This window comes from Raphanus sativus, chromosome 4 (assembly GCF_000801105.2).
Source record: "Raphanus sativus cultivar WK10039 chromosome 4, ASM80110v3, whole genome shotgun sequence".
Lineage (NCBI taxonomy): Eukaryota > Viridiplantae > Streptophyta > Magnoliopsida > Brassicales > Brassicaceae > Raphanus > Raphanus sativus.
The window spans coordinates 41,629,007-41,641,049 of NC_079514.1; the positions used below are offsets into that span (position 1 = coordinate 41,629,007).

The 12,043-nt window shown below is 35.1% G+C and overlaps 1 protein-coding gene across 1 annotated transcript; it reads left to right on the forward strand.

The window, feature by feature from the left end:
* The first annotated feature begins 715 nt into the window (after nucleotides 1–715).
* Nucleotides 716–3,622, forward strand: LOC108851032 (uncharacterized). Its single transcript, XM_018624466.1, has one exon. The coding sequence runs from the start codon at nucleotides 716–718 to the stop codon at nucleotides 3,620–3,622; it is 2,907 nt and encodes a 968-aa protein (XP_018479968.1).
* Nucleotides 3,623–12,043: the final 8,421 nt, after the last annotated feature.

Below are 12,043 nucleotides of genomic sequence, written 5' to 3' on the forward strand. Positions count from 1 at the left end.
CTCAGGTATCAGATTCACGTGGACAGGACAGAGGTGGAAGAAATGGATTCAGTGCTGCTTGGATAGAGCTTTTGTTAACAAGTCCTGGAGAAATGCCTTCCCTGAATCGAAGCAAAGGTTTTTGGATAAACGTGGCTCTGACCACAGACCGGTGATGTTGAGCCTGCAGCCTGACCACCAAACATATAGGGGCCAATTTCGATTTGACAAAAAATTTCTGTTTCAGCCTGGAGTCAAACAGAAAATTATTGAGGTTTGGAGAGGCTCTATTGTAGCTTATGAAAATCGGAGTGTGTTGAAAAGGTTAAGAGATTGCAGGGGAGTCCTAAGCATGTGGAAAAAGGAAAGACTCTTCAATTCAAAAGACAGGATCCATATTCTGGAAAGAAGGCTTGAATGGTTTCAATCAAGGAACTACCCTTGTTGGCACGCGATAAGAGTCATAAAGAAGGAGCTGTGCAGAGCTTATAAAGAAGAAGAATTATTCTGGCAGCAGAGGAGCATGGAGAAATGGCTCAAGTTTGGTGACCGAAACTCCAACTTCTTTCATAACTCGGTGAAGATGAACAGAGCAAGGATAAGGCTTATAAAAATAAAGAACGCTGAAAGAGTGGAACAATGGTCAGAAGAAGCAAAGGCAAGGGTGGCTCTGGATTACTTTAATGATCTCTTTACCTCCTCCAACCCACCAAGCTATCAATCATTGTTCTAAGGGATGAATGTAAGAGTCTCAGCGGTCATGAACCAGGGTTTGATCAGTGAGGTAACTGATGAAGAGATCAGAAGGGCAGTGTTCAGCATCAAAGCCTCAAGCGCTCCGGGTCCAGATGGCATGTCAGGTCTCTTCTTTCAACAATACTGGGAAGAGATTGGTCCTAAAGTTTCTGTGGAGGTGAAAAAGTTCTTTGAAATGAGTGTAATGCCAGCAGAATGGAATTTTACTTATTTGTGTCTTATTCCCAAAGTGCAAAATCCAGAAACTATGACAGATTTGAGACCGATTAGCTTATGCTCCGTTCTGTATAAGATTATTTCGAAGATATTGATGTCTCGCCTCCAACCATTCCTCCCTGAGATAATTTCGGTTAATCAATCAGCTTTCGTGGCGGAGAGATTAATTACGGATAACATTGCTATTGCGCATGAGGCAATGCATGTTTTGCGTGTTAATCCGAGCATCATGAACGAGAATATGGTGGTGAAAACGGACATGTCAAAGGCGTATGACAAAGTGGAGTGGAGCTATCTTAGGAGCCTGATGGAAGCTCTTGGCTTTGATCCAATATGGGTGAAGCTGGTGATGGCATGTGTGACGTCGGTATCTTTTGCAGTGCTGGTGAACGACAGACCCTACGGATTGATTAGACCAGAACGAGGCCTGCGCCAGGGAGATCCGCTCTCGCCGTTCCTCTTTGTGCTTTGCACAGAAGGCCTCACTCACTTACTAAATAGAGCAGAAAGATTAAGCCTAATTAATGGGCTGAGGTTTGATGATTTGGGTCCTTCGGTGCATCACCTATTATTTGCCGACGACAGCCTCTTTCTGTGTAAGGCAAATGAGGATCAGGCGCAGAACCTGCAACAGGTGCTTGAGATCTATAGTAGAGCCACGGGGCAGACTATAAACTTACAGAAATCGGCCATTTCCTTTGGGTCTCAGATTGCTCCGGATCAGAAAATGGTGATACAGGGGGTGCTTGGAATCCATAATGAGGGAGGCTCTAGCAAATATCTCGGGTTGCCAGAATGCTTTAGTGGCTCCAAGATTGAGTTGTTGAGCTATCTAAAAGAGCGAGTGCATGGGAGACTAAGTATTTGGTACCTAAGGAAGCTTTCCCAAGGGGGTAAAGAGATTTTACTCAAAACAACCGCTTCGGCTCTGCCTGTCTACCCGATGTCGGTTTTCAGATTGCCTAAAACAATTTGTTCCAATATAGCTAGTGCAATGGCCAATTATTGGTGGGGAGCTGATGAGCATCTGCGGAAAATACATTGGCTATCTTGGGATAAATTGTGCCTTCCAAAGGAGATTGGAGGGATGGGATTCAGAGACTTGGAAGTTTTTAATCAAGCGTTGCTGGCTAAACAGGCGTGGAAGGTTCTCGTTTATCCTCACTGCCTTCTCGCCCAAGTCCTTAAAAGCAGATATTTTCCAAATTCCAATTTTTTGGAAGCAAAGTTGGGTGAGAGACCTTCTTATGCTTGGAGAAGTCTCTTATTTGGTCGTGAACTTCTACTGAAAGGACTGCAAAAACGTGTGGGAGATGGAAACTCAATCAATGTGTGGACCAGTAGATGGATGGAGGATGAGACAGATGGATATGGGTTGCGAGCCCCAAGGATTAAAAGCTGCATTTTCGACGTCAACCTAAAAGTCAGGGACTTGATTGACTTCCCAAATAGATGCTGGAACAGACAGGCCTTGGAGGAAGTATTTGTCCCTTCTGATATCCGAATCCTCATGAAGAACCAACCTGTCACGACAAAGGAGGATTATTGGGTATGGAAATTTAACAAATCAGGGGCTTACTCGGTCAAGTCCGGCTATTGGTTAGCGGCTCGAGCAAAACACAAGGAGGCTCTTATACTGGCTGAGGCCCTGCCATCGCTCAATCCCCTTAAGGCTCAAATCTGGAAAGTGCAAACTGTCCCTAAGATCAGAACCTTTTTGTGGAAAGCACTATCACAAGTTCTTCCCGTGGCTGCCCTGTTAAATGAAAGAGGGATGAAGTGTGATGAAAGGTGTCAGTTATGTGGGTATGAGGGGGAGTCGGTTAATCATATCCTCTTCATGTGCCATATGGCCAGGAAATGTTGGGCTCTCTCTAACATACCATCGCCCAGGGGTGGTTTTAGTGACCATTCTCTTTATCAAAATATTGCGTTTCTTTTGAAAGCAAGTAAGAATGCAAATTTTGATGTTGGTTTCACTAGGAATTGGCTTTGGATTCTCTGGTATCTGTGGAAAAACAGAAATACTTTCATTTTTGAAAGTAAATGCTATGAGGCAGAAGATATAATCCAAAAGGCAAAGGAAAAGACAGAGGCTTGGTTTTTGGCGCAACAAGTTCAGAGTGGAATGGAAGTGATGGAGAATAATGTGTCAAAACCTTCTGTCATCGAGAGAGTGGGAGGTGTGAAACCGGGATGGGTCTCATGTGAGTTTGACATGGAGTGGGTTAACGAGGAGGAGGATATGGGTGCTGCGTGGATTGTTAAAAACGAAACAGGGAAGGTCTTACTACACAGCAGGAGGGCCTTTGTTGGAATCAAAACAAGGGGCGAGGCAAAGCTTCAGGTTTGGCTGTGGGTCCTAGAGAGCATGAAAAGCCTGAAAAAGAAAAAGGTTATCTTTGTTTCAGCATTTGGTGATCTTGTTCAGGCAGTTCATAAGCTTGTTATGTGGCCTGCCCTACAATTTGAAGTCTCAGAAATTGGTAGGGAGCTGGAAGAATATGAGGCGTCGGAATTAAGGCTTGGTTCTTTTGAGGAGCTCAGATGTGCTTCTTTCATCGTGCAGAGTGTTAGGCGTCTGGGTTTTCACCAATCGTATGTGGCGTTGGGTCACCCGAGATGGCTGGATCACATGTATGTGACTGAAAGAGTGTCATCTGATAGCTAGAAGGATGTAGGTAATTTTTTGATAGTCCACTCTCTTGTGAGTGTTGATCTATGGTTGTTAGTACCGCTTTCTGTTTTTTTATGGAAGCTTTTGGCCTTGTAAAGAGTTGGACTTTTATGGGATGTATCCTCCCTTTGGTATATATGAAATCTCAATTTGCGGAAAAAAAAAAAGACTAAAATTCTTTACAAGTTTTTCGAACACGACTTATTCATACATCTGGTAACTGGACAAAAACTACTCCAAATCCGGAATTAACATCATCAACTCGGCGGCAATCGAACAACAATAAAGCATTCGCTCCGCTAAACAACTATTTTTTTTGTCCCTCTCAAAACTAAAAATGAACACGTAGAGATTCTGATCATCAAAAATCAATAACCATCAGAGATGACTCCAATGAACAGAGACAGTTCTCCCACGTCCAAGCAAGACGCCAAACCACAACCATAGCTAAACCTCACGCATTCCTCCACAATGGCCACCAATGCTGTCTCTGCTAGAGTTTGGACCTCACCGAACAGAGAAAATTGGGACACCAAACCATAAACCAACTAAATCTGACCCTTACAAATACTCCAAAACTCCTACAACTCACTTTCACTCTAGATTGAAAGAGAAAAACCTCAAATCGAGATATGACGACCAGATCTGAATGATTCTTGTGTTTTTCTGTCACTAGGGCATCAAGCATATCACCTAAAGAGAAAAGAGCTAGTAGGGAACAAAGAAACAAAGACCAACGGAACCATAACCGACATACGTGCCATCACGGCCAGAATAAGATGAGAACGACGATGTTTTTAGGGAGGGATTTTTTTACTTATCGATTTTTTTTTCCCATCAACTTTTAATATATAAAAGGCCACATCCCACATGATTACAATTCTTACAATCCAGAATTATTGGGCCCAAAAACAACAAGGCCCAACCCAGAAAACCCACCCACAACATGAAAACCCTAGACAGCAGCAACCCCTAATTGTTGCAGCTCCATCGACGGCTCACGAAACACGGCCTCCACTTTGCCACTGTCGAAAGCACAACACCGGGATACTAAACGGAAATTCACCGGTTCCTGCTATCACGTCATCGTTTCCATGGCTTCCGTCACCAGAGAGCTTCATCACCAAGCTTGAGATCTCATCCGTGACCCAAAACCAAACACACCCAAGTCTTCTAACAATGGAGAGCTTCAATCGATCTAATCGATACCTCATCCAAACCGACAAACCATCAACCACAAATCTTCGACCACAGAAACACAAAGCCGCCATCGACCAAAGAATACTGCGATGCGGAACCTTAAGCCGACCATCCACCTTCATAGATCTGGTGCGATGACGGAAACTAAACCGACCAGCTACCGAAAGGAAGATGCGCCACCGGAACAAAGAAAAGACATGACTGATTAACAATATAACGACAACAAATCCGGACCGACGACATGATTGTGTAAACCCATCGTCGTCGGCCGGAGAACTCAAACTCAAACGATATCTACTTTCTCTCTACTCTCTCTCTTTCTCTCTCTTGATTCAGTGTAAGTTCTTTTTTACTTATCGATTTATTTTAAAGTTTTTTTCAAAAATGTGGAAAATGGATAAACAAACTATCTATGCTACCAACTAAATTATATACTTCTAAAAGTTAAAAAATAATATATATATATATATATATATATATATATAATATATATATGTGATTGTAACGGTCTCCAAAGTCTTTAGATCTCGGGTTGTAATATGTAAATGTAGTCACATGAAACTTGAGACCACAACTACAAAATAAACACAAAAAATAGAGAAGGTAGAAAAAAAACGAAAAAAGAATACATAAATTCTGTAAGTATGTGATTAAATTTTTGTTGGGATGCAAATTGATATATGACAAGACAAGACAATGGTGTTTTATTGCATGTGAAGAGATGTGATGTTGACTTCAGTGATTTGACCTCTCGATCTCTTCCTCTCTGCGCCTCTCTTATTTTTCTTCCATCTTCTTACATGTATGATGTATATACTTTTAGCCAATTATATACTTTTAAATGAAGTTAGCAAAAAGTGTTTCCCTTAATACTCGTTTTATCAGAAACATACGAAAATCAACAACACGTATATGCAAGAAAATATAGAACTAATATGCCGTATGCGACTATATATTATATATATTTTTTTTTTTTTGTAACTGACTAATTATAATTTTGATACCTTTTTGATCATTTTTTGTCGATATTTTATGGTATATCATTAGTGAAATGGGATTCTCAGTAATGAAAAAAAAGAGAGAGAGGTATAGAAAGTTTTTTTTGTAAGAAAGACTGACACAAGTGTAAGAGACCCAGTTTATATAAGGCATAAAATTGATGGTCACATTTATTATTAAAAATAAAACATAAGTATATTATCAAAAATATTAACATTTTGTTTTTATAGAAAAACTGAGGTAGTTTCGTGCTATTAAAAACATCATTAATGGAATTCTCATAATTTTCCCATTAAAAATAAAGAAATAAATTAGGAAAAACGAGAGAGATAGAATATACATATCTCTCTCGTTTATGAACAAAAAAAAGTATATTATCAAAAATATTAACATTTTGTTTTTATAGAAAAACTGAGGTAGTTTCGTGCTATTAAAACATCATTAGTGGAATTCTCATAATTTTCCATTAAAAATAAAGAAAATAATTAGAAAAACGAGAGAGATAGAATATACATATCTCTCTCGTTTATAACAAAAAGAAAAAAAAGTACAATTTAAAAGAAATTCTTTAAAATATCCGATTCTAATATAGCAATCAATTAGTATGATAACATTTATAAAAGATTAGAAAAAATAAAATATATAATATTGATACGTCTTTTTGAGAAATTTGGTGGGTTTTCACCCAAGAGCACCACCATTAGTGGTGATATAATACTGTTAATTTTTTTATTTTTTTATTTAAAGTTTATTTATTTAAAGGTTCGACAAAACCTCAAATATAAAATTTGAGAATGATTATCTCAAAAAACTCTTATATTAAACCTTAAAAATTTTGTATTTTACATTATATTCCTTAAATTTAATAAAAGTTAACTAAAAGCATAAATCTTTTACAATACCTATAATATATACAACAAAGTATTATAAAAAAATTAATAAAATAAAATATTGTATTGTAGAAAAAATATTTCATGTAAATAAAAACATATAAAATAATTCATTAATTTTAACTAAATTACATAATTATTCATTATAATTACTTCTATAATAATCTTATATATGCTCAGTTAAGACATTTTAAAGTGATAAACGACTTTTTAATTTTTTTATTGTAGATTACGAACTAAACTTTTTCGAAAACATTTATTCTTGATTTCCGTCATTTCATTTCATCTGGTAACATTGACGTCGATCTTGACTTCTAATCGGTACATTAATATCACATTATTCTTCAATAATCATGTTATACATAATAATGTACTCTGTTATTATATCATGTAATAACACAATTTTATTTTTTGTATATATTTGTTGAGTATTAATTAAATATTCTGTATTAAAAAGAACTAAAAATGATTAAATAAAAAGTTACTAATATTATTTGAAAGTTACACAAAAAATTAGAAAAGTAATGAACCTTAAATATAAAGTTTTGTGCAGTAAAACTTCAAATATAAAGTTTTATTGTACAAAATTTTAAAACTGTTTTAAAATGCACAAAACTTTGTTTTTGAAATTATAAATGATCTTTTGGAAATGCTATTGGTTTTCTAGGTCTGCCCAAATTAATATTATTAATCACTATTTATTTTGTTGTCAATTTTTTTTTCTAATTTGTATGTAATAATTTCATAAACTTTTAATCTAGCAGATGAGGGGATTCTTCGTGGGTATACGGTTATGCTAAAATAGGGCTTTCAACCTGAGACCATTTCTAATGGTTTACTTTATTTTTACCATAAAATAGAGTAATTCTATAGTAGAGTTGAAGTTTATTCTAATGGTATTCAATTTTTGAGTAAAAAATAGAGTCATGAACAACAAAAAAACACTTTATTCTATATTTGAAATACACATATTATTCACTCTATAATTGATTGAAAAATAGAATATCATTGAAATATATTTATTCTAAACTCTATCTTAGAGTAGAAAATAGAATGGAGCTACAGCGGCTGCAGCGTTGCTTTTAACTGACTCCGTTTACTTCAATTTTGTATCAATGCTTGAGACATGTTACGAATTCACTATCACCTGACTAGCTTTTGATAAATCCAGTTACTTAAAAAGATGAAATCAAACCAGTACTAAATAAATATACTTGACATCTCTGTAAACTTATATTTTTGATACATTAGTCACGTCTTTTCTACGCAAAAATTGTATAAAAGTTAGTCAACTTTGATTTACTGTTGATAAAATATTTTTTTTTTGTCAACCATACAAAAAATAACTTATGTTCTTTCACTTAGGGGAAAAAAAAACTCTCATGGTCTCCATCTACGTCATACTGTTTTCTTTGGAATGACAAAAGAAACCATTTAGCAAAAAAAGAAGACAGAAGAAACATAATCAAACTCCAAGTCGTGTCTTCAAAGCGTTCATGTTCGCTGGTTAGATACTTAAAGCTCTCTAACCCGAATTAACTAAGAGTAGATGTGTGCATCATATATAGTACTATATGACTTCGTTAATAATTATGTTGTAGGAGCACTGACTTCCACATGCCATGATTGTGAGTTGTGTCCTAGAGCTCAAGTCTCAGTCTCCTTTTCATGCGTCTGTCTCACTCAATGTACATGTTCAGTAGTATTAAATGCATAATGATGCGTACCTTTGCATAAAACCAGGGAGAGTGAGAGACCTTTGGGTTGAACCAAAAGCTCTTACGAAATTCCTTTTGTATCAGGACAGAGAGAGAAAGAGAGTGATCAGAGACACGTCAGCTTAAACATAGAAGTTGGAGTTGATATAGCTGAAACTTTTTGTTTATGTGATGACTGTCACTATTGGGCTTTGCTGACTGTCACCATTGAGATACCTGAAACTTTTGTTTATGTGATCAAATGCAAATAAACTAATAATTCAATTAGGGGTAAAAATGACATATATATGATATTAAGCGGGGGATTATTTGTTTTTGTCATCATTTATACTGTGCATTCAAAACAAGATCTTGATTCGACTAAATATCTACGTAAAACTAAGTGCTCTAGTGTAACATCCCAATAGTCAGCTTTATTTTTGAACTTTATATAGTCAACTTCTTTCTGTTCATTTTCTTATTGGATTTCATTTTCGTATATTCAACTTCTATGTTCTATGTTCGACAAGACATATACTTGTCTGATTGGAAACCATAACAAGAACCATGTACTTGTGATTGATTTCTCCGCAACAGTTTTTTGGATCTTCATATCAACATATGCAAAGACATTCTTCTAGCTTACTATGCTTTATTAAAAGATGAGACAATGGCCTAAGAGAAATGGCATACAATATCTAAAGAGAGTTTGGTATTTGAAATGTCAAGCATATTGAAATAATTGCTGTAAATTGGTATAGTTTGTTAAACATTTTAGTGATTTAAAAGCTGTACACCAATTGTTCATCTTTTTAAAGATTCGCACCTTACGGGTTTTAAAGATGTTTTTAGTGTTCCGGATATGCTGTCGATCAATATAGAATCCAATGTAAAAAAATCTTAGTTGATGATTTAAATATATAGTAAATCAATCATAACACATAAGCATTTTTCTTTAATAATATATGCTATATGGAGTAACGTTGAATATGTGGACATGGTTAAAAAAATATTTTGTAAGTAAAAAACAAATAATTGAGTCAATATGAAACAAGTGGGAAATAAATAATATTTTTTAATAAGCGGCCAAAGAAAAGTAAAATAATAATGCCCCGACAAAATAAATTCGACATGATTTAGTGAGGATTTACCATTAATTTTTGTTGTCACTTTCATACACTTTTTCACTAATTTCCAGATTTCTCACTTTACCATTCCTTTTTGGGAATACCATTATTCTAAAGTTCTATCAGTTAAATTGTTTACTAATGGCTTTTCTTTTTAACTATTTATCACCTACCAACTGATATTATTACTGATGGGCCGACTGAATTTACTATATTGGGTCAAGTAGAATCCATAAAAGTGTATATACCCTTAGGCCTTAGTCGAATCAATATCGAGCAGAATGTAAAAAGGTTAAAGAAAAGGATCGATTCCTTTAGTGTATACCCTTAGGCCTTAATAAGAGATGCAATCCATGATTGGTAGTTTTTTCACTGCCAAAGAACAATTTTACAGGCTTTGAATTAATAAGAGATGCAATCCATGATTGGTAGTTTTTTCCAAGAGTAGAGCAATTAACACCCGGTAAATGCTACTAAGAAAGATTTTACTGTATATAGCATTTATATACGGTAAATGCAACTAAGAAAGTAGAGAAATTATAATGAGAAGTTGATTTAGAAAGTAATTGCAACTCATAGCGGTATTGTATATGAAGTAATCGTAATAAAAACTTACCATTACTTCCTAACCCTAACAAATAACTGGTAAACCATCATTTCTTGTTTTAAGTATAAACTCTATCAAAACAGATACGTCTTTCCATTTCATTTTTCTCAGGGATTTTTAATGCATTCAAAGTTCAGTTTACTAACATCATCCTTTCTCGGAAGCAATAGGTTGCATGGAAGCTTTGTCGGACGTCCGCTTCCCGCTTCGGAACCGGAATCGGAATCAGAAGTTTGTGGAAGCTCTTGGAATCTCGCTTCCAATGCGTTTCTAAAAACACCTCTTTAAAAACACGTTAGAAGCTTACGATTCCATTTCGGAATCACGCTCCCATTTTACAAAAATACAATATCATAAATAAATAAAAATATAAGAAACATTGTTTTTATATAATAGTGAAATAAAGAATATATATACACAAGCATTAAAACTAATACTATATATTGTCTTTATGCATTGAGGGTTTATTAGAGATATATTGTCTATATTTAAATATATTATGTTAATTATTTACGAAATATTAAAAAATAATTAGTTTAATAATATCTTATAAACTTAGTTTATGTATAGTTTCACGGTTTTAACATAAAATCATTTAAATTATTATAAATGAACAAATTTTTTATTTTAATTTGAATCATATAATTTTTAGTCACATTTGTAATCTATATATTTTGATATATATATATATACATATATAAATATACCCTTCCGACACGTTTCTACTTCTTATTTTTAAAAAAAATCTCGCTTCTACGCTTCCACACGATTCTGCTTCCGCGTATCCGTTTCCGTTTCTGTGTAACATAGGCAATGAGCACAAATACATTAAATGAGGAAATATACATTTCTCACAAGGGGAAATAAATATTATTTTCATATGTGAATGACACTTTTTGCAAAATATATATCATTGATCCACAAATATATTATCATAACCATGTATAGATACCCTCTCTCTCTTTATGTTTTCTTTGCCACACCAAAAAGGCATTCTCTAACCAAAACAAAATACATAAAAGAAAGAAAAAAAAATGTTGAAATCAAATGTTTTTCTCCTCTCCATGTTTCTGATCATTGCTTCACTCTATTATATATCCCATAGCTAATCACTCCTAGGCTTTCAAATCAACATTCGTGGTATTGTGAGATGTAGTCTTAACGGAGACACTAATGCTCCTCCCATCTCCGGTTTAGTATGTGCCAACGAAACCACTAACCTCGCTCAAGCCTTGACAGATGCCACTGGTGTGTTCACCTTTGTGCTCGAGTTCTCTGACACGCTTTTGTATGATCCAAGTTACTGTGTCGTGGAAGCAAATATTCCGGCGGGAAACTGCACTCTTTCTCCACCGAACGGCACCATCACAGCCACAGTTAATCTTGTCAATGTTTTCATCACGAGTGTCTTAGTCGTCGCTAACTATACAACCAGTCCATTTGTCCAGAATACTTCATAAATACGATTTTCGTTTCCTTAAACGTATATATTCCATGCATGGCTTTTACGTTGCGTTGTTGTTAAATATAGTGAGAAATAAATAAGTGATGCATCTTTCTGTATTTAAATGATCAAATATACTTGATAATAATAATAATACATCATATTCATATGGGCTATTTTAACTTTTTAAGGGAAACATAAGAAAGATAAATCTCTGTTCTAAACTTATGAGCTTATTTTGTGAGAGCCCACAATGACTTTATTAGCTCTATATGGGCTAATCACATAGTCTACAAATCCAATACACATATATAATGGGACCGTTGACCAAAAAGGATTAACAGTGTGGTCCCTCCATGAAGTGGGGAATCTTTTCACTGTTTTGGATTCATTCACCATTTGTAATAATACAAGCTTGACCCGTTTCTCTTGAATGTGACAATTCAAGTTT

What these genes read in the sequence shown, in the direction of transcription:
- LOC108851032 (XM_018624466.1), top strand. Translation starts at nt 716, where the DNA reads ATGAATGTAAGAGTCTCAGCGGTCATGAACCAGGGTTTGATCAGTGAG.